Source organism: Sinocyclocheilus rhinocerous, unplaced genomic scaffold (genome assembly GCF_001515625.1).
Source record: "Sinocyclocheilus rhinocerous isolate Xijiao unplaced genomic scaffold, SAMN03320098_v1.1 scaffold3194, whole genome shotgun sequence".
Lineage (NCBI taxonomy): Eukaryota > Metazoa > Chordata > Actinopteri > Cypriniformes > Cyprinidae > Sinocyclocheilus > Sinocyclocheilus rhinocerous.
The window spans coordinates 43,460-70,861 of record NW_015653458.1 but is presented as its reverse complement, the minus strand read 5'-3'; the positions used below and the strand labels follow the sequence as shown (position 1 = coordinate 70,861).

Here is a 27,402-nt window from a genome sequence, read left to right as displayed (position 1 = left end):
GTTTTTTTTAAGATGCTAGATAATTTCGAAAAAATTTTGAAGCTAAAAGACAAAATCTGCCATCTAAAATGAGCTCCATCTACACATGCCTTAATGTTACACATACAGTTCATGAGTATATAGAAATCCAAACATCTAAACACACAAAGCTCCTGCTACAGATATAAAGTGTGAGTGTTATTTCAACACCACTCAGGTAACTCAATCATTCAGACAGAACAACTTTCTATTGAAAAAAATTTCTCTTTCGCCCTCCTCTTCTCTCTCTCAAGATGGTACAGTACAGAGGGAGGTCAGTTAAACGAATGAACCCTGAGTTATATTCCCTCTAATGAATCCTAAAAAACCCACCATACCTTAACAACTAAAACAGTGCAATATTATGCTGAAAGATAAATTACAGTAGTTATTTTATAGAGTTAGAGTGAATAAGTACATACAACAGATATGTAGTTCCACAGTTTATCCTGCATTTGTAGATAGTGAATAACACAGTAACCTCAAGGCCTTTTTCACTGTTAAATGGCCTTGTTTCACTGTCCCTGCTAGTTAACCACAAAAACAGCTACTCAAAAATGCTAAAAAACAAATCTGTTCTTATTTTTCCTCCTTCTTAACCCAGCTTTTTCAATTCTCAAAGACATTGAACATTATTTCCTAGTCCTCTCACAGGCTTAAAGTTAAGACCTGCCGATATCTACCGAATGTTTCTCTTTCAGGCTGAAAGCTCAAATGGATGGGGTGAACACACAGCACCTAACAGTAATGGCTGCTTTCCCTCGTTACATTTGAGGGCAGAGAACTGGAACGTCTTCTCAATGTCAGCCATATTCATCCTCAGCCTCATCTTCCTCCTTCCACCTCAGGGCTTTTCCGCCCAGGCTCTCTCTGGAGGGAACATTGCCGCGTGGGCCTTAAAGAAAGCTACCTGCCTCTTGGGCTGCTTAAACCAATGACACAATGTCACAGAAGGTCATCGTAGTCGAGAAGTTTGGAGTGTTGGCGGCTCTTCCACAAGCGGTAGAGGCGGAAATCGAAGTACATCTCGATCATCTCCTTACCTGAGAGTGGAAAGAGCACAACAATTTTAGCTCTCCTTAAAATATCTAACTATAAAATCACAGGCAGCATGTCACACATCTACCATACCATCCGCTAGTAAAATAGATCTTCATTAGGAAGCCTTTATAGGCATTTGTGGGTGTTTTAAATACAGTTCTCGATTTAAAACACTGGTAATTATCCTCAACAGTGCGAATCAAGCTGTGTAGAGTCTATAGGGGACAAAAGGAGATGGAAGAGGAGGGAGGGGGGCAAGTGGGCCTCCTGGGTCCAATGAAGAGACAGAAACAGTGGGAAAAGATAATGAGGTTTTAATTGGAGAATTAATTACTGTCAAATCGATAGCTGTGGCATGGATAAGAGTAGGGGTCAGAGTTCATATGGCACATAGGACTCACCATACTTTGCAAGTTTGTTGAAATGTATGTTTAATAGTTTGTTCACTGCATGTGTGTCAGAATATGTGATCGGTCATGTCTGTAGTAGTGTGTGTGTGTGTGTGTGTGCAGTACACTCACCCTGAGCTGACAGTTCCAGAGGAGACTTAAATTCAATGACATGAGGTTTCATCAGTTTCTTGAGGTTTTGAAAAAGCTGAGGACGAGAGAAAGTTTTGCTGTTTCACTACTTTCCACAGTTCAAACTGGCAAAAGACCATCAGCATTACTCATAATATTCCCAATTAAAAACAGATATTACAGATATATTTACAACTTTTTCAATAATTAATGCTGATACCAATATTCAGATAGCAGAGGGGTTGATAATGTAGATATAATATATATAAACAATATAACATAACATCATGTAATGAATGCAAATGAGATATACACAAAATTATTTTATTGTTTTGATTTTACACACAACATTTAGAATTGTAAGTAATAATAACAATAGTAATGATTATGATTATTATAATTTTTATTATTGACTTAAAATATTAAATATTGTGTGTGTCTATATAATACTATACCATGGTCTGTCTGAATACTCAATTCTGATTGGCTGGCAGGTATGCATGAAAACCGTTTAATGCACAGGTAGTTCCAAATAAGTTTAATCACCATTCTATATTAATGCCCTGCTTTCACTGACGCACACACACACACACACACACACACACAGAGAAACATTCAGGAGCACAGAAACTTGTCAACGCTTCCCCGCAACTTTTATTAATAAAATAGCTTAGATACTGGATCACTGCATTATATTCCTCAGCAAGGAGGAGGTCAAATCACTGTTTAAGTACTGTTTAAGATTTTTGTTTGCAGAGAGACACAGGCGCAGGTAATTCACACAACTGATCATATCTCTCGATCGGTTGAACAAGTGATAATTAATTAAAATAAATGTTATAATTCATTCATTCAAATAAATGTGACCTGACCGCACTATTTCATCTGTGTGTCTGATTTAAAGCGGGCAGAATGCTAGAGCTAACGATCCGTAACTGACGAAAATAACCCTAATTTAAAAAAAAAATGTTTACCCTTCCGGTCAAATATTGCGCTGCAAATATAATTAACAGCTTAAACTTGGCAATGCTGGCAAATGACCGTGGTATAAGTGGGATAATGCACGGCTAGCTGGCTAGCTCCACTTCGCATCAGGTGGTTCTTGGCCTCCACTTATTTTATTAAAACTTACTGTTTTAATAAAACATTTTAATTCTTTACTACTTTGTTTTTCATGATTATTACAGTTATTATTACTCTGTATATATAACAATAACAAGTATTTAATAATAGTAATAATTGTTTCAACTAATTTAGTTTCAACTAACTTATTTGTCTGTACATTTCAAAATATCCAAATATCAGTCTATACCTGCTATAAAAGTCTATAACTACTTAAAGCTAACCAAAACCTTCGCTCTGATCGACCAGAGGAAGCTGAACAGGGCAACCGTTGGAGTGTTAAACTGTGTGTTTTGCTGTGCTGTGATTGGCCTCCGCTAGAGGGGGTCTGGTAGTGTCAATGAGAATCCTTCATATCAGGACAGAGCCTGTCAGAGTGAATTAATTGCCTCCTGCTATTCCCCTCCCAATCCTTCGACTTCTGTTTCTCTGGTCGCTGTCAGTATAATTTCTCATCTTGACTTTTTCTAGAAACTATTCTCCACCTCTCGAATCGATCATGAAAGCCACAGAAAGCCTCTTGAATCCATGCTCAGCTAATCAATCTCTTTCCAATGTAGTGAAGGAAGGGGTGTCTGGCTCTTTGGTCAGGCCATTTCTAAAGCATTACTAAACCAAAGTGCTCGCACCAAGAATCCTCTTTCATCATGACACACAAATCTGACACAACTGTGAAAATCTAAATAATTAAAAGCAATATTACACTGTAAAACCTAACAAATGTCCTAAATAACACTTTTTAGTTGACTTTACTTAATGTACAACAATTTGTTGATTTTAGTTGTACAAATCTAGTAATCTGTACTATTTGCATACTATGCCTTTGTTACTCAGAAAACCCTAGTTATAATAAATTGATTTGTATGAGTACCATTTTGTCAAGTTAGTTTCTAGTTCCCAGCATGCTTTGCTTCAGACTCTAGAACTAAATGTTGAAATTATTGAAAAAATGTTGAAATTTTCTTTTTTTACACAAGATTAGTATAGGGGGAGATCTGTTAGTGTTTAATGTTCTGTTATGCTGATATGTCTGCATTTTTGGGGAGGCTACCATTGTGCTGAAGAGTAAAGGCTGTGGTTAGGTTGAGGATGGGGCTTCAAATAAGACTATATACTGCCTTATTTAAAAAGAATTAACTGCAGTTGTTGATGCAGTAGTCTGTTGGTTATGTTAGCAGGTGCATGTGTGCTATTGCTAACTGGATGACTGAAGCACTTAATTTACCGGAGTAGTAGTACTTACTTGGTTTTCTTAAGGTAATCGGTTTGCATGGCTTTAACAAGTAAATCAGTAAATGTTATATGAGTTAGCTCAACTTTAAAAAAAAAAAAAAAGTGAAGTAAAAAACACTTTTTAGTTTTAACAACTAATTCATTTTAGTTAAATATACTAGGTGTGTATTCCAAACAACTAATTTAAGGCAATAGGTTTACAGTTTTGTTTTTTTTAAGTAAGGTCAGCTAATTAGATTTTACAGTGTAGCAGCTGAAACCAAATCAACAACAGCAAAAAACAGGAGGAATGGCTCAAACTCATGGCTTTGATGATGCTCAGCAAAGTAGTCCCTTCCCTTTATTCAGTATAACATTACATGTGCTGCGTGTACTTCAATCAAGAGACTGCATCCAAATTTGTTTACAAAGTGTCTGTCATACAGGTGCACCACAGTGCTGTCAGCATTCAGCATAATGCTGTTGCGGAATATTAACTATGCTTAAAAATAATCAGTGTGATGTGCATATAGTAATACTTTGCATATAGATGTGGAAAGAGAGGACAGAAAACTGGAAATTTTGTCTCATGACATCTCTCTCTCTGCAGGGCAAGAACTCATAAGCGAATCATACAACATGCGTGTTGGAAACATCACTGCACTATGTACACTATGTACAATATGCACATGCACTCATTGACCCTTCAAAACAGTGAATGTCACATGCGAGTGCATTCAGACACATCTGTTTACACGCCTGATTCACATATGATCTCATAGTCATGAAGCTTCCTGAATTACGAAGACAACGAGTTGAAATCTGATCTGACCATTCAGACTACAACATATTTCCAAAAATCTGATTTTAATCTGATCTCAAACCATGTAAAGATGCGGCTTGGATCAGATTTATCTGCATTTTGGACATGACAATATAGTTCCACTGTATTCTTTGAAGAACCTTGAAGTATGATGTAAATACCATGGTAATCATTCAGTATCATCCAATAAAATTGTAATGCCACAGTACTTTTCTGTGTGAATTGTTATATATGGAAGCCCGTTTCCAAAAGTTAGAACTGCAAGATATAAACTCAGACTTTTTTCTTGCAATTCCAAGTTTACATCTCACAATTCTGTTTTTTTTTCCCGCCACAGAATAAAAACTAAAAAAGGTAATTGTGACTTTTAATCTCAAATTATTTACTTATTTTCTCAGTATTGCGAGTTTTTATCTCATATTTCTGACTTTTCTTATCAGAATTTGCGAGTTTATGTCTCGCAATTGCAAGTTAAGATCTCACAATTCTTGCAATTCTCAGAACTGCGAGAAAAAGAGACTGAATTGTGAGATAAAAAGTTGCAATTACCTAGTTATTTTTTTTAATCCTGTGGCGGAAACATGCTCCCATATTTATAAGCTCATATCAGCTTGGCACAACTGAATACATGTCCAGAGCTGTAGTGGCCAAAAGCTTCTGTCAGTATGTGCCGCTGAGAGACTGCGTGTGTGTACATGTTGGAGTGTGTGCATGCGTGAGAGTATATGCTGCAGAGAAGTACAGGGTGGAGGGGTGACAGACTGTCTATCTGTCAGTCACAGAGCAGTTGCTTGTCAATCTGGCACCCTCATCTCCTGCCATCATATCCCTGCCTGACCGTGAACACACTCCCACCTGTCTTCCTCTGTTTCTTAATCACACACCTGCCACAGCATGAAAGTAAGAGGCTGTACAGTAGTGTCAGCTCTGCAAGTGTGCTAAAATCCATAAATTACTATTAGCATAAAGGATATGACTGTATATATAAACTATGAACATAGTCTTTCTATATATACTGAAAACTCCCATCCCCCCCATTTCTCACTCATAATTTCCTGTCTTGTCTTTATGACAAAAAGCCTATGGCATAAAACATGGGTTGAAACACACATGGAGGTGAGCAGATATGATTATCTACCTTTTCTCCGTTAGCATTGCCGAGCACATAGCAGCCCATAATATGGATGAGGTTGGGCTCAGGATTTAATAAACTCATGAATCTGCCGAGTCTCTTCCAGAACCTGCAAACAAAAGCTCAGAATGATTACAAAGTACGGCTACACAGTTCTTCATATTGTAATCACAATTCATTTCATTTAATTGAACTGAAATATATAATATTTATTTTGTGCGGGGAAGCGAATGCCATCTTTTGGTAGTCTACACATCCAAAATGATCTGAGCTGTGATCTTGAATGATTTATTTCTGTTTTATTCATTAGTAAATGAAGAGTGTCTTAACAGTGTCCTCTCTGCAGCATGAAAAACAAAAACATTATTCAAATTCTGAATAAATTATATATAAGACCACGAAAATACTAGAACATACTCATATTAATCACTGAAGCTGTCACTGCACGTATATATAGCTTCGCACAACTATTCGAGCCATGCAGTTCAACATAAGCTCATTGACTTGAGTCCTTCACCATTATAGTCAATGAATCTGTCTACACTATAAAGTAAATCCCTTATTTACACCATGTATTGTGGATTGTTGATAATTATGTGAACATTCTAGTTGTGTTGCATGTTGTTAGAAGCAAAATTTGAAGCAACAGGAGTATCTAAAAGGCAATTAAAAAGTGTTAAAAAGGTGACAAAGATGTGACTCCCCTGAAGAGGTGGGGGGGGGGTGAACTTTAAAATGTGGGCTGACAGTAAATTTTAGCATGAACATATAGGGAAAAACTCACCCTATACTTTAGGTAGTTTTTGACCACTGTTTTTCAGTATGTCATATTCAACATTCAGTGTGACTAATAATAATATTATTATTAAAATAATTAAATTATAAAAATATCTAAAAATGAAACCAATAAAGAAATGCTGTATATTACGACTAATACTGATAAATTACTACTAATATTCATCTTAATGTCTTTGTTTCCAAACGTTCAACCACAGCACTTTTATTTTGGTGGAAACCCAAGAGAGACTTTAATGATTCTCATTACAAATCTGGAAAGATGGTTGAGTGTATTGCATTTTCAAATGCACATTATGAGCGAACCAAAGTCACAACACTTATGGAGATGGAGGTTGTGTGGAGCAGCATTTACTGCGACCCGAATAAAAGCTTGTGTGTAAAAAAAAATAAATAAATAAATTTCCGGATCTACAACTCGCACAAATGACCTATTTTGGATTCAAAAAGGCGATTTTCACCGAAAGGTAACAAGTTTGCATTCATGAATTAATTGCAGGAGCCACCATCATATTCTCACATTTTTTTATGAATTGTGCAGCACAATTTCAAACAGAACAAAAAGAAGCAGATATGAGAGGCTGCACTTTGTTTTTGTGAAGGTGAATACTCACTGTATCATGCCCTCTTCCTTCTCTACTTTAGCAAATGTGGCCACTTTGTTCTTCAGTAGGTAGAGATGACCTGGACCTCCCTAGATAATACAGAGAGCCAATTTACACACTGCAAAATAAAATGTGCATAACTAGTCCACATGCAGACTTGTGAAAAAGCAGGATATGCAAATAATCACACATATTTTTTTTCAAACCTGACAAAAGATGAGCATGTTCCAGATTTTGCAGCCTTTTCTGTAGGCGGTGAGTTTCTTTTCAATCTCCTCTGAAGAGCAGAGAGATGAGAGAAGACAGATAGCAGAGAAGTAGAGAGAGAAGGACCAGCAAGGGAATCATATGAAATTACAGTCCAGCTTTTTCATAGTAAACAAACAGCAGGAGCAAACATCAGGTTTGGCCAATTAACACATACCTAGTATATCATCAAAGGTGGCATGTTCATGATCCTGCGGGCAGAAAACAGGGCAAGCATGAACAACTCATAAATAAAAAGCTGCATATTCTGCGACAGGAATCATCAGCTGGTAAATATTACGTGGCGTTTTTATTTGAAGATAATTCAAGCATAATATAAGCACTACATCACTAGCTCAGCATTACAAAGCAGCAATTTCAAACGATGATTTACACTACTAAAACTTGCATGCGAGAGCTGACTGGTAGACTTCATTAGCTGTGCTTAACACAAGGGGCTTTATACTGGATAATCAAATCTTTGATTCTCTTTGATCCCATGTATGACTGCATCATTAAATGATACTCACATATAGAATGGGGATTATGGAGGGGTCGTCCCGACGGATGATGTTGGGAACGTACTCGGCCTTTGGTACTTTTGATGAAATTAGCTGTTCAAAAACAAGGATGAGTAAAACACTCTTATTAATGAGCCCATTGATGATCAAACAGCTGCGCAACATGTAATGAGGATCTGATGTTGAGTTCATAAAAAGGCAGTTGGCTCGTGTCAAAATGATTGAAAGATGCATGTACCATGATTTTGGGTGGGATGAAGTCGTCGCCCTCACAGGCTGCTCTTTCCAACTCTCTCTCTTCCTCCCAGTCGACATCATCACAGTCTTCTTCATCCAGATTGCCAGACGATGCCTGGAGGTCTGCACCTGGGGAAGAGGGTATATGCAAATACACAGAAACACAACACAAGCACATAAACAACCAATGAGATGACAGGTCCTTTCAACAAGCATTCATGTCCTAACATATCCTCTCCCGCTTGTTTGTGAGAACATAACACATTTAGTAATATAGGACACAAAGCGAAAGCACACATTTAGAAAGCAGAGTAGATTCAAGGTAAACAGACATTTTACAGATATGCACAGATGCTAATGTGTGTACGTGAGTGATGAATCTTATGAAGCCTCAAAAGAAAATATTATTTTAGGATTTTTTTTAACTTTTTTTTTTTTGTGAAGGACATTAAATTGTCATAATACAAAAAAATCTAATTGTAATTACTGTAAATGTAATAAATAAATACATCCATCCATACATACATACACTGCAAAGGTTTGTTGTTTTATTCAGCAAAAATAAATTTAATTGATTAAAAATGAAAGTAAAGACAATGTTACAAAAGATTTTTATTTCAGATAAATGCTGTTTTTTTCACTTTCTATTCATCAAAGAATCCAGAAAAATCACAGTTTCCACAAAATATTAAACAGCACATGTGTTTTCAACATTAATAATAATAAGAAGAAATGTTTCTTGAGCACCAAATCAGCATATTAGAATGATTTAAAGGAACATGTGACACTGAAGACTCGAGTAATGGCTGCTGAAAATTCAGCTTTGTCATCATGGGAATAAAGTACATTTTAAAATATATTTAAATAGTAAACCGTTACTTTAAATTGTAATAATATTTCACAATACTAGTGTTTTTACTGTGTTTTGATTCAAATAAATGCAGCAATGGTGAGCAGTAGCATTAGTTTAAATTAAGGCCCGGACATGGTCTTAACAGGCATTGTAAGATTCACCCATGTATGTTTTGTGTGAGTGACCAATCACGTGCATGTACTGAAATCAGAAAAAGAGACGACATGACTGTGTATGTGTGTGGACTCACTGTCTCTGGAGTCATGGAGAGAGTCAGGCTTGATGGGTGTGGGGTCACTCCAGGACCTGCTGAAACTCTTCGCTTTGCGATCAGCAAATGCTAATAACGAAGCGGAGGAGGAAAGCATCACACACACTGCTCTTCAACACATACACACACTATGGGCCCTTGTCTGAGGTTGGGATGTGACACGTTTGACTGACTAGCTCTAAAAATGAGACTCATTATGACTCTGTATACTGTAACTCTTATTAATGAGGAGGAATTATTAAGAAACTAAATCACATCGCTAGCTGTATATCAGACAAGCGCACCAAATGGTTTTGTTTTCATCCTTTTTACCAGATGCTTGAAGCATCTGTAACCCCTGAAAAATAATTCATCTGATACCATGAATCATTGTTAAGCAATGGCATGTTTGCATATTTACATTTACATAAATTGCACAAATATACAGATGAAATCAGACAAACGTATTGAGAACATACACACAACCACACATAAGCATTAACACACTCATTCACTCGCTCACGCAGACACACACAGACATTACAAACAACTCACTCTGGGCCTTCACCCTCCTGCTGCCCACCATCCTCAGATGTTTCCGGAAGTTTCTGGGATATAAAAGGATTTGCAGAAGCACAGTGGATTGGAAAGAGGTATAAGACAAGAAGGGGAAAACGCAAGAAAAAAATGGGAGATGGCGGAAGAGGAGATAAAAATGGAAATGTTAAATACACTTTCAAACAATCCATTTATACATGGAAGCACTAGCATGGCTGATTATGGATGAGTGTTTGAAGTTATACAACAATCTCAGTGCACTCCAGACAAATCTCCAGTCCTCACAGTTCCCCTGTAATAAACAGGCATAAATAAACAGTTTGTCCCACTTTGACATTGCTTCAGGCTTCAGAATCACAACATTTACTCATCTGTGGGTCTGTGTTTTCAGATATTTACATTACTGTACTCTCAAGCACACTGTCTGAGATATTAGCTTGAAGTCACCATGGAATCCCAAATGACAATTCTTATTTACTATGGAATATTGCAGTGTTTATTATAAATGAACATCAGTGCACATTTTTTAAAAATCCATATGCCCTCATAATCTTCAATCAAAACATCTTCCCCTCCTCCTCGCAATTACATCTCTTCTCTGATGAAATTTTCACTGGTGTGAGGGAGGGACAATAATTTCTTCCACTCAGATGAGATCACAACAATTAGCAAACCACAACAGTCCAACGAACCAATCAATTATTGATGGACAAAATCAAGTCCTGGCCTACATTACGGTTTGCTCGACTAATATACACCATATCCGTTTCATGCAGATTTTAAATTAACATAATAGAAAACTCAGTATTTAAATCTTAAATGAATTTTAAGTATTTTTTCCCACTAAAAGTGTTTTACAGCTACAGAAATAAATAGTGTTTTTGAATATGTTTACTTAGTTTTGAATGAAGAATAAACAGGAAAAAGGACTCGGATAACCCTAACCCTAACCCTAACTTCATAAATGCCGCCATTTAGAGAGCACATTATCTTTCAAATACTACTCTATACTCTTAAAAAACAGGGTAAGCACTGGTAACCAAAAACTGTTTATTTAGTGTGATATTATATCTACGCAGTCATTATAAACCCTCTGGTGGCCAGAGAAACAGAGAAAAAAAATTAGCTTATAGGTAGGTGTTTCACTGCTAAAGCATAGTTATCCCAGTAAAAACTCACTAACGATTTGAATAAGCTTTTAGAAAGTACAAAAGATGCTATCACTGTGCGTCACTAAATCACTAACAATTTGAATAATCTTGTAGAAAGTGCAAAAAAATGCTTTCAGGTGCTTCATGTTCTCATTACTGCAGTTCTGGTAACTTTCAAACCAGAAATATCAGAAAATCACTCACAGAAAATTGACCACTACAAACAGCCTCATCAGAGAATGAAAGCAAGTTCAGTTGACCCACTCTTTCAACTGACAGTCTCTCTCCTCTCGTTAGCACTTGTTCTCCATGCATTATGTCACCATGGTTACACTGTAGTGTAGTATAGTAGGAGAGTGTGCTGTAGTGTAGAGAGGTAGGTGGTCTTTCCTCATTTGCCAACAAATAATAGAGCAGCTCACACAGTCAATGCGGAGCCTTTAAAATAAATGAGAGCTGGGTTAGGGATGAAATGATGGCCACGGTGTCATATTTCTCACACATAACATGCAGCCCATATCTTACAGTTAGCATTTTGTTTTCTGCAGGCATAATGCAGTTGCACAACATCACAATTTTAGAAAGCAGCACTGTGGCCTAAGCTAGTTAAATATACTGTGAGAAAACTAATATTCCTGCAGTACACTGATGCATAGCGGAGGACATTTTTTACAGTACGTAGATGAGCCTCTAATCAAATCCACTACTGTGAACATTTTACAAAAGAGAAAAGGGCTTTTTTTAAATATCGCTGTTATATTTGAGATGGTCACAAAGAGCACAGTGACAATGCATCTTTATAGTTGTCAGAGCTGTACGTCCGTCTTTCTGACATCCTTCTAAACTGCTGTCAAAGTCAATGTGCCGTCTGACAAAGAGTGCAGATCTTCAACAAGTTTCAAAAATAGAAGATCATATCAAGAGAACTGTCTTTTCAGCAGGCCATTTTTAATGAAACACTCTAATGATCTTAATCCTCATTTGTGAGCGTACTAAAAATAGAGCGATCAATCAGATCGCCGGAGTGTGACATGCTGATCCTCACAGATCTATATATTATATATTGGTTCCTTTTTATGCAAATAATATAACATCATCACACATTTCTTAAGAAGCACAGCCATTCAATGGGTACAACAGAAACAGATCAAAGTTTCTATGAAACAAATCAGTGCGTGTTCCACTTTCTCCATCAGATAAAGAAACTCAGCACAATCCAAAATACTATGAGCTTCGAGAGATAGCTCACTCAGAAATTCTAATTCCGCTATTATTAGTTCCATGCCCATTTAACATAATTTCATCTATGGAACATGCCTGTAGATACTGCTTTTGAAAAACATCTTGGCCACATCAAGAATAATGAAAGTGATTGGGGACTGTCAAGCTCCAAAATGGCAAGAAGTCGCCATAAAAAGTATCAGAAAAGTAGTCGATATGACTCATTCACTATATTTCAGGTCTTTGTTCAAGTTGTTCACTGAACATCTTGACACGCCCTACCTCTATTGGGTGCATTTATAAGAAGCAGAGTCATCTGATTTGTGAATGAATCGTTCATTTGAATCATCTGATGGCATTCACAAAACCAGAATGATTTGTTCACTAATCTGACAGGTCTGATCCAACTGTGCAGTCAACTTACTGACTCAATTATTCAGTTGAAGCAAGGTAACAGTTCACTGGAGAGGAAGATCATTAGTGAATAAATCAACTAAAGTTTATGTATTTTTGTAATACAAAGCTGTTCATAATGCTTAAAAAAAACAGCACAAAATATGGAAATAAATGGATTTTGTCACCATTGATTGTGGAAATAATGGACCAACACATTACTATTATTATTATTATTATTTAACCATATAAAACTGCTCTTTTGTGTTTGACAGAAGAAAGACACTCATACAAGTTTTGAAAGACATAAAAGTGAGAGAATTATGGCAGAATTTTCTTTTTTTGAGAGAACAAATCATTTCATGTGCAGTTGTTTTGTAATCATAATGGATGCAACCAATTATCTGCAACCCTCTCACAGTCAGAGGACAGAGACAGGCACCTACAGTAATGCTGTTCAGCAGTGTCATGGGATCTCTGCAGAACACTAAAAGCTACATTCAGAGTCTGCTCTTTCCATGTTTGTTTTCTTCTTTTTTTTCTGCAGAACACCCTGAATTACCACAGGGAAGCTGAACTCTGTTAAACCTTTGCTGGGAAGAGGAGAATCATGTCTGTCCTTTCAATTTACCTTCAGAGCACTGCACACAGCGTTCTCTCAAGCAATTCAGAATCATGTTGGAAGACATTTTGATGATCTGCCAGCAGACCAATTAGGCTTTACCGGTGAACAAGTGTTTTTAAATATGTAAGCCAATTCAGCCAAGTCAGGCGGAATGAGATTTGCTATCGAGTTATTCATGGTGCACATGGCATTAGTGTGCAGCGTGACACTAGACCGATAAGCGAAACTCTGAAAGTGTTCAGTTGTCAGCTGTATCGATTAACACACTCCAGGCACGGCACCTTTGGTTATTCGATTGGCTTATTGATCCAAGCAGCCAGGCACAGACAGACACGCACACATATACCCAGGTGCTGTATGTGTACGGGTCAAGGTTTTGCCTTCAATCAAATGCAGTAAAACACAAAATCACTTATATTGTAGGAACCAGCAAATGGCTTAATAATCATACATTTGTGTGAGGGTTAGGTTTAGGATTTAGAAATATCAATAGCTCTGTAAAAAAAAAGTACCCACCATGACAGAAAAACAAACATGTCATATCTGATCCAGACTATCAGCCTACCCAGCATAAAAAAAAGTTTTGTATAGAAGTTTTGTGTAGAAATTTAATAACAGTTTAAAATTATGAGAAAATGTGTTTATTTTCTCCACCAACCCTTAGTTGAGATCTAAAAAAAAAAAAGCTTATTTCTGCTTCAGAGTAAAAAAAAAAAACCTCATTGTTTTTTAATTGCAACTTAATTTCTTGTAATTGCGACTATATGCTACCATTTACAAGGTTGGGGTCTAAATGTTTAATGATTTAGAAAGAAGTCTGCTTACCAAAGCTGCAGTTATTTGAGTAAAAACAGTAATATTGCAAAATACAACTTAATTTAATTTTTAATACAATTTAAAAATAACTATTTTCTATTTTAATATACGTATGTTAAAGTATCATTTATTCCTGTGATCCCAAAGCAAAATTTTCAGAATCTATTCCAGTCTTCAGTCATTCACAAAATATGCTAATATGCTAAAATGGTGCTCAAAAGACATCTTTTTACTGTTGAAAACAGCTGCTTAATATTTTTATGGAAACTGATACATTTTTCCAGGATTCTTTGATGAATGTAAAGTTTCAAATATTTAATTTATTTGAAATTATTGTTAGATTTAACAAAACCGATTTAAAGCATCCTGAATAAAAGTACTAATTTCTTTAAAAAAAAAAAGTCTTACTGACCCCAGCATTTTGAACGGTAGTGTATATCTAACAATTGTGACTTTGTTTCTTATTTTAAACTTTATCTCACAATAACCACTTTTACTGTTTACTCTGAAGTGGAAACCGGCTTCTATAGAAATCCCTGGGTTTAGATCAATAAACTGCTTCTGGCTTTCTGCTTGGTAAGCCTAGCATCACGACTCCACAGGGAAGTGTGCCATGAGCGAAAAGCAGATCCTCATGTGTAGTGTGCAGGATTGGAGTGTGGACTTTCGAGAACTGAGGGGATATACACACACCATAATACTACAGTAATACAGGACAACACAAAACACAAACACCATCTCTCCACTGTCTCATTCTATGTGTGTGTGTTGAGGGAAGGGCTGTGACATAGGACATTAGGGGCAGTAGACAGTACCTCTCCATCAGTGCGGTGGCCTCTTGCTCTCTTTTCCTCCTCTTTCTCTCTGCAATTCCACGGAAAGCCCTGCTGGGACCGGTCACAATGTTACAGGCTGTGGGTGTAGGTGTATGTGCAAAGGGAGCAGTGCAAGAGGAAAAATCTAGAATGGCAAGGAAGGTTCAAACCACAACAGGTGATCACCACCCACAGGTCAACGGGACACTACAGGCATGTACACACTCTAAACACTACGACCACAGCGAAGTCAAGTGTAACAGACACTCAGTCACCAACCAGCACAGAGGATAAATTCACAGGAAAATGTAACATCTTTGTGGGAGTGGTTATCATATCTGCTGTGCATCGATTGTTATTCATAGGGTGACAGAAGGTTCAGCCATCATTACTGACAGCTGATGTTAAATCAAACCCCTGTCCTCAGTAGATGAGGTTAATGACAGCCCAGAAGCTACGTTCTAACAGTGTGCACGTAATTGCATGTGGATATGTCTATGTGACTGCATCCTGAAATCCTTCAGAGCCTTGACAGATTGGCAACGGTCTTGGAACACTGCGCGCAAATCTTAAGATGAGTGACTTTTCTAGGGTATACTCAGGCTAAATTTATATATTTTGTGTGCAATATTCAACACAGTGACGGCAGCAATCACCATATTCCTCCTTAACAGGGCCAGTTCACCATTTTGTCATTTTTTTTAATATACCTTGCATTATAGTCTAAACACAAGCTCTGTTCCAAAAATCTAGTCTACCTAGTTCTTATTTTAGGAAATCGTAGGCAGACTCCCAACACAAAGGCTATTCCTAAAGGTAGGTAGGTACATTCCTATGCTCTCTTACCCCTTGTTTTTAAAATACAGTTTAAGGCAGCATTGTGAATGGAGATTTTGACTATAGTTTATTCAATATCAAAACTTGACAATCATATTATTTTATCTAATAAAAAATGTATTTTACTTTATTTTTATTTGTGTGCTCCAGGTGATTTAGACACTACAGTAGTATTTTTGTTGCTTATCAGCATGCATGAAAATGTTTTATGCAATGGTCCTTTCGTGTGTTTTTTTTTTTTTTGTGTGTATGTGTGTGTGTGCATTAGTTTCTTTAAAGACATTTACAATAAACGAGAAAGGAGTAGTATGTTAGTATGTTATTTTGAATTCAATCTTAGTCAGGTTCACCTGTACTTGAGCAAAAGCATCAACATACTGCTGTTTGATTCTTGTCCTTTTCGTTTACCATTTAAAAAAAATGTAGTCTCTTGTGAGCTTTGAGTGCTATTTATGTGGCATTACCACATAAATGGTAATTGGATTGAGGATGTCAGCAATGGACAGCAAGGCATTTCACTAGATTTTGAAAAGGAGCTTTAGTAACTAATTTGTGGTTAAAATCCAGAAAACTTCAAAGGTCATGCCACCATAGTAGTACCACAAACAGGCAGTTGAAATGTGATTAGCGATACTGAACTGAGTGACTCACAACTGGTATTTTGAGCAGTATGTGTGCTGTGTGAGACATAGTTCCTTCATAACTTCAAACACTCTGTCGAATGCTGGTGGAGTGAGAGTTAACACAGGACAAAAGAGGCAGCAGCACAGTGGAGCAGAGGGTGGGGATGGAGAGAAGCGTTGACTTTTTAAAACAGTGGGCTAATGAGAAATACTCACGATATTCTTTGGAGCCAAGGAAAAAAATGCATAATAAAAAAGATTTAAAAAAAGGAAAGAGAGAGCAGGTGCTTTAACCATCACAAGGAAACACATGAAAAGCAAGTAAAAAGGTAAGGTACACAGGAAATAGAGAGCTTTTTTCAAATATCAACACTGGATCAGGTCTTATAAAAGGATAGATCACCAAGTGCTTTATCACTACCTATTACAGTCAATTATCACAAAAAGTGGCAGTTCTACAGCCAACCATGGGAGAAAACACTGACATTTCACACAAATTGAAAGGATTCTGAAGTGAAAGTGTCAATTAGAAAAAGCAAAAAGGCAAATGAATAAGTCAGAAGAGAAAGTTTATTAAGTAGCTGCAGAGATAGCAAAGTATTCACAGACAGAGAGGGATAAAGTGGGAGGGGAAAGGCAAGGAGGACTGACACCAGATGATGAGGTAGGAGGGCATAGTGAGGTTGAGGGGGAGACAACAAGCATGTCGGCTGGAGGGAGGTGGACTGCACCCCAGTGGGGGGGCTCAGCCAGTGGGCTCTGTGATTAAGACTTCTGCCCGACAGGTGATAATTAAGCATTCAGGCTGAGCGAGAGCATCTGAGCACAGAGAATAATGGAGACTAAATTCACTCAACTGAAAAGGTGAAGAACAAAAGAAAGAAAAAGAAAGAGGAAAAAGAAAAAAAGGAAGACAGGAAACAGGATGGAAAAGAAAGAATAGAGGAAAGAAAGAGAACAAAGAAGGCACAGAGAAGCAGGAGGGGAAACAGGAATGGAAAGAACAGGAAATAGGGAAAGAGGATGGAAAACAGGAAGGGGATAAGAAAAAAGAGGAAGGGGAAAGGGAAGAGACAAAAGAAGAGAAAGGGCGAGTAGAAGGGGAAAATAGAATGATGAAGGCAAAGAGAAAGAGAAAAAGAAATGGAAAGAAAAGGAGGAAGAGATAGAGGAAATGGAATAAAAAGGGAAAAAGAAAGCAGAAAAGGATGAAAACAAAGAAAGCAAATAGAAAGAGGAAGGGAAACAGAAACTGAAAGAGAAGGATGAAAAGACAAAAGAACAGAAATTGAAATAAAAAGAAAGGAAGAAACAAAAGCCAGAGACAGAGGAATATGAAGAAGGGAAAAAGAGAATCAGGAAAAGAAGGCGGCAAAAAAGAAAAAGGAATGGAAACATGGATGAAAGAAAGAAAGAAAGAAAGAGAAAGGATACCTCCTGTCCTCCCACATACATGAGTCAGGATAGTTAAATTGCACGTTTGTTTCATAGACCAACCCTACTCAAGAGGAAGCAGAAGGAGAGGTTTGATGCAATGAATTCCCATGTTTACTCACGCTTGCATGGTGGTGGTTGCAGTCTGGAAGCTGAACATGTTCTCTTTAGGGAACCAGCTGTTCGTGTGATCCTCTGCAAACAAAAAAAGTTAGCATAAGCAAATGTAGCATGTACAGTGTAAATCTCACAATGAATAAACCAATACACCATCATTCAGTGATGGTGATGTTCTTCTTACCTCGATCCTCAGAGGACACATGGTCCTCACTGTACATCCTCTCCAGCTTCTTGTGCTGTTTGCCCCCACCATGAGGTGACGTCTCAAGGTCTAGAGAGCGCTGGCGCTGGCAGTGTGGCCGAATGCAGTCCACACAATCCGCCATGCAATCCTCCCTTGACCTGCTCCGTCTCGAGCCCCAGTCCCGGATGTTATGGGCGCTCCCTGAGCTCTGCAAAGGTTGTGTCAGAGGCGGATGGCTGTAGTGATGCTGGTGGGTAGGGCCATTGTTTCCACGTTCGTGGCTTCCTCGATGATGGCTGCCACGTAAATTGGAGGGAGCGTTGGTTCTGGGCGGGTCTGTGGTCCTTTTCAGCACCTCTAGCTCCAGGCTCTCCTTGCTTCCCTGGCTCCCAAGCATATCTCGCTCCCTAGTAATTGTGTAGACGCGTGCTGGCTTCAAAGAGCTCTCTCCACGCCTTTGATGATGCTGGTCCTCAGAAGAAAGGCTGCGTTCTACGGAGAGACGTCGCTTGGAACTGGTAGGAAGGGGCGCAGACTGGCTGCCTGGCTGAACCTCTTCTTGACTGGGCTTGACTATGAGAGTGTGTTGGGAGTATGGCTGGAGGCTGTTATTGTTGTTCAGTCGGCTGATGTCTGGGGAGTCTGTGTCTTGACCAATGAAGGTGTCAGATAGCAAATGATCTGGAGTGAGAGACAGAAAGAGACCGAGATCAACAGATTTTTTCATGTTGTCTCGGCAAAGCAACAGGTGCCAATGAAGCTCTCCGGTAACGATCAATTAAAGGATGACTGGGTGATGGACACACAGAAGTGGAATTAATGTTGAAACTAAAGGATGATGCTTTCCTACATCAAGTACTAATACACTCAAGCACTTTACAAATTGTAGAACAGGCAAATAGGAGGAGACAAAAGACTTGAGAACAAATGAAGGTAGGGCATGAGGTGGAATGGACCTAACCTGATCCGTTGCGGTTCTCAGGGTGCGTGTGAGAAAGGTACTCTCCAAATGCTCGAGCTGCTCTGTAGAGAGACAAACAAGAGACCAAATCAAGAATGGAGACAGAACTCTCTATCTTGATGTACTTTCCCATGCTGCTGCTGTCAGTTCTCAGTAGTCATTCATATAATCCAGTTGTTAAGTCTAACGTCATGCATCACAGTTTCCGGGTCCAAACACTCTTTCAATCTCAAAATCAAACAACAAATGGTGCTATTGTAAAGTCATAGTGTGATGTAAAGTCATAGTGTGATCAAAAATTCATGATCCTAACATTTATCTACTGAAATCTCAGCTGGCCAGACAGTGATTCATATTTTCTGAATCATTAAAATACCGGTGCCAGGGAAGTGTAGTGTACACCGTGAGTTTTTAAAAGCTTAACTTAAAGGTATGGCATAAAAGAACAGTGCCCATAAATGGCTGCTGAGATAGTATTTCTCACTTGAAATGGCATAGAAGCTTGGACCTGGAAACAGTATTCGATTCATCTTGTCTTAACAAGCATATCAAGTAGATTGTTTTTCATGATAATACCGCAAACAGCTTCCATATTTCATATCCATATCGGTGGAACTCTGTCCTAAAGTGTTACATAGAGCCATTTACAGACCACTAACTTCATAAAGCAATTTTAGATATTGCTCTTGGCCACTAATGTGATTGAGTGATTTATGGTTTTGCTACTGTTTGACTACAGGTCTAATTCAGTCTATTTCCCATATCCAAAAACTGTGAAATGAAGTGAAAATGAGAAACATTAGCAGATAATGTCACAAGACGTGGCTCTAATTTAAACTGGGCTACCACACCTGCAGATGCTTTCAGAAAAATTCAGAAATACTCCACATTCCATTACTTCTCTGAGCAATGAGGTGTAAAGCACTGAATGAAATCTAGATGCCTACAGCTGGCTTCCAGTATGAGGTCACTCAGCTGCTCTGGTACGAGAACATGGCCCCTTTATGACTTGCTATATAAAGAGAGGGAGAGATAGCTCAGAAGTCAGGAAGCATAGCCAGCAAGATGAGAAGACTTCTTTTTCTTATAAAGAAGGAAAAAGGAAACAGCTTTAGGAGTAGAACCATGTGTTCTTCTCAGCAATAAAATACAGCTTTCAAAGAACTGTCCTACATTGCCTTACCTTCCTCTAATTTAACCAACAGGATGACCTTTATGCAATGTTTTCAATGTGTGTGAGTGGTTATGCCACTAAAAATGGCTTCCAAAATTTTGAAAACATTTTTTAAAAGGATGCATGTGCACTCCCGATGGCCCTTACAATCAGCATTGATGATTTATACAAATCATTAATGCATTCGAAGAGCTGCCAGATTCCATTATCAAATGCATCACTCCAACTCTTAACCATGGGAAAGATTTACACAGTTTTCTCCTCCTGTGTGGCACAACGTGAACACAACTAATGCAGCCTAATTACTCGCATACGCTGGGGGTGTAAACCAACTACCATGTACAAATGAAAAATAGCACCAAACCTGTTTCACTCTCCTTGTCTTTAATTTAATTCCCAGCTAATGATGCCTTCCCACACAAGCTCACTAAATATGTAGATTCTAACATGCATAAATACACTGAAGCCCACCCCCATCCCTGCATTTTGAGAAATGTGGAAGCTACACAAATGCACCTAGATGAATGCGGTTAACTGACAAGCACTTCCACAAGCCATAATGAGTATGCGCTACTGGCAAATTGTGCCGTCTCTGCACCTCTCTAGGGATGCTGGGAAATGGTTCTGTTGTTGGAGTAGCCATGCTTTCCTGCAACGACACTTTGAATAATTAAATATTAGCCAGCATGTGCATCCCTCTCTCTCCTTACTCAACAAACTCTTCTAACAGATAGGATGAGTGGTGCAGAGTGGAATCATCCAATCACTTTCTCATCACTCTTCTCACTGTCTCACTCCACAATGCCTGGAGCAGATACAAGCTAAGTGTTTTAAAGTGTGATGGGCCGAGAGGGTGGGGTGGACTAGAACTAAAACAGAGCACCGGACCTATGCAGACTCATCGAAACCAAAAGCGTTTGTGTTATGATTTTACTGTCTTGGTTAACTTGAAATGTACTTTGCGGTGCTCTTAAAATAACATGTTCGGCTTCTAGTCAGTGAGGAGATGTGTGTTCAGGCAGATAGCAGGAGAAATGGGATTGGACGTCTGGCGACAGAGAAGGAAGTACAATGCAGAAGGCTGCTTGGAAAAAAGTTCCCTGCTAGGACACAAATAATTTTCAATGAGATTGCCGGGCAGAACTCAGAGAGGGAGCAATCCCGTAAAACTGCTGTGAATGTGAAATAGATAAGTGGAGTGGGTATCTGAGGGCAGTACTTCAGGATTCAAAGCTTAAATGGGCTGGCCTAGTTGAAATTTTTCTCCACATAAATCTTTGTATATTTATATCTCATAAACTTTTCATTTTGAAAGCCAGTGTTTTGAAAACTTGGGACCCACCTTAAAATCGGGTCTTCATCAACTATCAATTAATAGTTTAACTAACTACACACAAACAACATTCATTTGAAATATGTATATGACTGCTTACAACTATATGGTTCATCATAAAACAAATTGCACATAATGTAATTATTTCACTTGAAAAACTTTTAATAAATAATGATAATATTATTAATAACAAACGAATAATTGAACATAATTACATTGTCATCATTAATATGAAATATCTGAATATTTATCACATAATTACATTAAAAATGATTGCAATTACATATAGTATAAGTGCAAATGTGTAATGTATAAGCTAAGTTATCAGACTAATCAGGTATTGTTATTCTATGCTAGTACGTAAGCTTACTTAGACATTAAATTGTCATTATAACATAGTTCAAACTACATATATCATAACATGATTTTGTAGGGATTGTAATCAGGCACTAAAGAGAGCACCTATTAAAAGTTCTCTGAGCCAATGGGACCACTTTAGGTCCTAATGGAGACCCAATTTCTAACTACACTGTACAAGTCAACTGGTCCACCGGAAAAAGTCCCAGTCTATGGTCAGACAAACTGTGAGAACATAGCCTAAGCCTGTAATAGACAAGGACTGATTACGGTCGTGCAGGGCCACATTGGTCAATAGTCAAACTGCATTGCAGTTGTGAGAATGAGCACACTGTGTGGGCAATACAACACAAAAGAGATGCCTCACAATTAATATTCAATATCAAATTTGCAATAAGGTGTTTAAAAGGCAATAATGGTACTAAAGATGAGCCAGGAAAAGATAACATTCCTAATTTCTTCACTTATTTGGTTATAGCAATAGTTATTGGAACACATTCAAGCGCTATTCATTTATTTATATGACTTTTATATTGGCAGTGGCTTGTTTCCAAGTGTCAGGCCACCGTGGGCCTCTCAGCTGGAGGTACTTGACAGTCCGAGGCCCCCAGCACTGACTCCATTGGCTTGTTTTGGTGCTAGTTCAAATTTAAAAAATGCTTCTACAAAAAAAGTTTAATCTGCAGATATGGCCTTGTTTAGGGATCCGTGCCTTTGTGCATACGGACATCTGACTGCTCAGTAGTGATTGTGTTTTTCAGCAATACAGTGCACCCTTAATTTACAGAGAAAAGAAGGTCCGGGAAAAATCTGTAGATGGAAAAATCTCCATACAAGTTATTTGTGAATTTTTCTTTTTAATACTTGTTACTTTGCACTTTTTGTTAGAAAATGTTTATTTACTTTTTATTCAAGTTTTTTAAGGTATCTAATATTTTGATACTTAATTTCCATGATCTAAATATTCTTAAGAATGAAAAGTTTGTTGTCATTTGAAAGTGTGTTGGCCTTCTTGCATTATTATGCTTTTATATTATGATTATATATTCAGTGACATAAAATGGTCTTAAAATGACAATAATATTGTTTATCGCAATTATTTCTGGGGCAATATATCGCACAACAACAAGATGTTATCGTGACAGGCCTAGCGATACCGCATCCCACAGCTTCACAGCTGAACCTCAAAACTGCCTGTGCTTGTCCACTCTGTAATTCATTTGTGCCTCTTTGAAACCCAATTGTTCTGCATTAATACCTTCTGCCTAAGAGCGGGGCACAACCAATTATCTAGGATAGTTTACTGTTCTTTTTTTAAACTAGAAATTGCAGACACCGATTAAAAACAACAAAGCTACTCAGTTGGAGAGAATTAAGATATGGATAATAAATATTGAGAAGCACTGCAGGGTATGAGAGAGAACTGGCCCCCCGACTGAGCCTGGGTTCTCCCAAGATTTTTTGTCCATTTCTGTCACCGATGGAGTTTTGGTTCCTTGCCACTGTCGTCTTTGGCTTGCTTAGTTGGGGACGCTTGACTGATTGCACAGACACTATTGGAAGAGAGCTGAACTGGATGATGACATCACTGAATCATCAATGAACTGACTTTAGCTGGAAAAATGACTCTTTATTATTGTCCGCTTGCATTATTGACAAACTATTTTCCTGTTTGACATTGTAAAGCTGCTTTGACACAGTCAGTATTGTATAAAGCGCTATACAAATAAAAGTGACTTGACTTGACTTGACTAGACTATGAGATGCCCAAATCACTCACAACCATATTTCCCCTCTCTCACACACACAGACTAGCCTTCGTCTCATGCCAGTTTGTCTGAGGGTGTAGTATCGTCTACATCTGGGAGCATCTCTCATGGTTTCAGCCATGTGACAAAAATGGGGGAAGGGAGAAAGCAAGGGAACTCAGAGAGAAGTGTTTTAACCATATTAACTAAAGCACATGCTTTAACCAAGACTGCTGGACGAAAGCCCTGTGGCGATCCAGAAGAAGAGGCGGATGACTAGTGACTCAGATGAACAACATGAAGATACAAGCAGATGTAAAAACAATAACTGCCCCAACGTGGACACAAATACACACTGGCGTATAGATCGAAGGCAGGAGGCTATTAAAGTGCACAAAGGCAGCATGGATAAAGGAGAGTGGAGATAGCACACCCTGGAGCTGTTCTTGCACTGCTGTTTTCATGTGTCTGTTCACGCACAATCAGAGTCAGGAATGAGTGCTTTTGCCCTGGGTGACACTGACTTCAGCAGGCCACTTTGGTGTGCTACACTAATTTAGTAAAAAGCAAGTACAATTTGTTCTTGAGTGCCTCAGCGTGCATTAACCAGAACATGCATGTGTGACATGACCCCTTTCTCTCGCCTCCTCGTTTGCTCGCTTACGAACTTTGTGTTCTCTTTGCTGATTTGATTTCTTAGTGTACCGTTCAAACCATCATCTCACACTGCCCTCACTGCCATGTAAGAGTTTTTGTCATTGACAACTAGAATTTATGTAAGCTTGTTGTGTGAACTAAACACTGAGTCATATTCATTTTGAAAATGCTCAACATCTGCCATTGGCATTCAGCTTTTAATATCTCCACATTAGAAATTCATTAACACTTAATGAGCAGGTCTCTAAATGAGTCGCACTAGCAAATACTGCAGCTTCAAATGGCAATCGACCAAAATGTCCCAGCTCATCCATTCCAATTTTTTTAACTCAAACCTCCCCCTGCAGTACAGAAAGGCCATTTATTGGAACTAAGCTGCAAAAAGGACTTGTCCAGAAAGCTTCTGTGGGCAACTTGGCTTGCTCATTAGTAAAAAAAGAGAAGGGAGGATTTTATTATTCAGAGGAGGAAGATATAGCGCATTATTCCAGAATCCAGATGCTATAACTAACAAGCAAGATGTGGGGGAAGTTTGCCAAACTTTGTGCTGCTTTGGCCGTGGGGTATCCTCAACATCAGTGTACAGCCTTCCAAAAAATCTCAACATTAGTAAAGAGTGACTAAAGTTTCTTTTAATAAGATCCCTAATCATATCAGTCTGACCACCACAGTTTGTGCTGTACGTTTCACTGTTTGGTGAATCTGTCAATGTCATGCAGACCTTCTAAAGAGGCAGACCAACTACATCAGTCTCAACAGAAAATCTTCAGTCTGGCATTTTAACTAATTTCACAAATGAATACGTCATTCAATAACATATTTAAAAATGAGACTCCGTAACAAAAAAAATGGCAAACACTAAACTAAAGTTGAGTGACAAAACACTAAATTATAAGATGACGCCATAAAACCTTACTTAAGGAAATAAAAATATATGATAAATATTGTAAGAGTATAATATTTATTGGTTTTCCAACTCAATAACTCCATAAAACATTTGCAAAAAGACAGAAAAACACCATATGTCCCAGCCTGACCCTAAGCATCGTCACACACATATTAAACATATTAAACAAGTTTTCATATAATCTGGGCCTCCCTCTAGTACGACTGCAGCCAGGTGGTCTCAAGATTAAATTAGACATTTATATGTCAGCCTGTGAGACAACTGGGAGGCTTGTAGATCTATAACCACTCACTGCGTAGCTCTAATTGGCATCGGGCTGTCATTTTAGCGTGGTTCCCACTTTCTGTATATGTCTTAGGATGCAGAAAAAATTTAAACCTTTACACTCTAAAGCTGGAAATGTAAAGAACACATGCAGAAGTGCTGTTCGGATAAGTCTGAAATGGTCAAGCACCACCCAGCTAAACATGAATTATTGAGGGAGGATGAATACAGCATGTGATCACACTGTGACTGTAATGAGTCTCAAGGGCCGGTCAGAAGTTTGGTGACAGCTGATTTAGGAAAACAGCATTGATTTCATGGTGAATTCAGTTGGTTGTTAATGGTCATTTACAGTGTGTGGGTAAATGAACTGACTGACTGAACGGGGAAGCTTCTCAAAGGTACACAATGATGCTGGTTGGGTCCAATCACTTCACAAAACTCCAGAGGACATCTATAAACAAATATACTAGCCAAGTGACGTCGTGACTCTGTCATGGAACATCAGCCTTATGCATATTTGCATTGTTTGATAAGCAAACAAAAAACAAAATGACAATAAAAAAAACTGTATTTAATTACTTGAACTATAATTAATAAAAACATAAATAACAACATACAAAACAATAATGATCAAGAAATAATACATATTTTTGTTTAAAGCCTATATGTATGAATTCTGAAAACAGCCTTATAATTATTATTATTATTATTATCATCATCATTATCATCACTATCAATATTATCAACGTTAAAACAACAGTCCTCATCATCATCGTTATAACAAAGAACAATAATAATACAAAAGCAACGACAACAAAAACGTAAAATAAATATGGTCACTGATGTCACCAGCAAAACAGTAAATACATTTCCGATTGTTGCATTCTGAGCAAACTAGTATAAATAGTGTTCTCACGACAAAACACCATAAATAATTTGCATTAAAAAGCCCTCAAAAGTAATTTAAGTCAAACTTGAATATTTTGATACGAAGTTAGGCTACTTGCAAGCTAGTTATGTATACAAAGTGTCGTCAACAGCCCCATTGCCACAGGAACTGTGACTGATGCATTACCGACAGATTTTTATCTGTGTTTTACAGTCGTCAACAGCAAGGAAACTTGTCATGATATGAGGTGTGATGAGATGTGACAGTTTTGTGCAGCAACACATGAGCCTCCACGAGACGCGTTGCTCGCGCGCCTGTGCTGCAGAGACTCACCGAACTTTTGCGGCAACAGAAGAAATGGCATCATTCCTTAAATTCTTCTTCTTGGACACGGCAGTTCCCATGCTGCAGTGAAACCACCGATGTGTAAAAGCAGCTCATTCCACTCGTCACATCTGGAGGAAAGAAATGCACAACGCAAACAAATCATCCGCAGAGTGTAGATGTGATCTCCTCTCTCTTCACCCTGATTCAAACTGCTGCTCAGATGTTCCGTTTGTTCCTCATGTTTAGGAACGCGACGTTCAGCTGAATTTCACTACGTTAAGTTTATAATGTTCTTTAGTGAGCGGAGTTTGAGCTATAGTGTAGCAATGTGAAGCGTGCGCTGCTAGTAGCCTATGCCAGAATGTGTATGTGTATGTGTGTGTGCGCTCTCTCGCTCTCGCTCTCTCGCTCTCTCTCTCTCTCTTCAGTAATTGATCCAGATAAAATCACAGTGGAGTGGACATTACGGAAACTACTGCCATATAAAGAAGTTGCTCAGCTTGTCCTTTGGCGTCGGCTTAAAAGTGCACAAAAGAAACGAACCACAGGTACAGTGTTTATTTATTAATGTTAATTCCTGTATAGGCAAATGACATAGGCTACCATAAAATGGCATACCTTAAAACAAA

General features: G+C 38.1%; 1 protein-coding gene across 4 annotated transcripts; it reads right to left on the bottom strand.

The window, feature by feature from the left end:
- Window positions 1-49: 49 nt before the first annotated feature.
- LOC107715753 (NMDA receptor synaptonuclear signaling and neuronal migration factor-like) lies at window positions 50-27,146 on the bottom strand. Of its 4 annotated transcripts, XM_016521939.1 has the most exons (16): window positions 26,780-27,146; window positions 19,115-19,176; window positions 18,151-18,834; window positions 17,972-18,044; window positions 16,632-16,637; window positions 14,956-15,024; window positions 9,932-9,984; window positions 9,377-9,466; window positions 8,275-8,402; window positions 8,046-8,129; window positions 7,694-7,727; window positions 7,476-7,546; window positions 7,279-7,358; window positions 5,876-5,978; window positions 1,581-1,656; window positions 50-1,061 (listed from the first exon to the last, which is right to left on the bottom strand). In XM_016521939.1, the coding sequence occupies exons 1-16, from the start codon at window positions 26,848-26,850 to the stop codon at window positions 964-966; spliced, it is 1,782 nt and encodes a 593-aa protein (XP_016377425.1). In that variant the 5' UTR covers window positions 26,851-27,146; the 3' UTR covers window positions 50-963. The 4 variants fall into 4 exon arrangements, with proteins under 4 accessions (XP_016377425.1, XP_016377427.1, XP_016377426.1 ...); XM_016521941.1 differs by lacking the exon at window positions 14,956-15,024; XM_016521940.1 differs by lacking the exon at window positions 16,632-16,637.
- Between the last annotated feature and the right edge of the window lie 256 nt (window positions 27,147-27,402).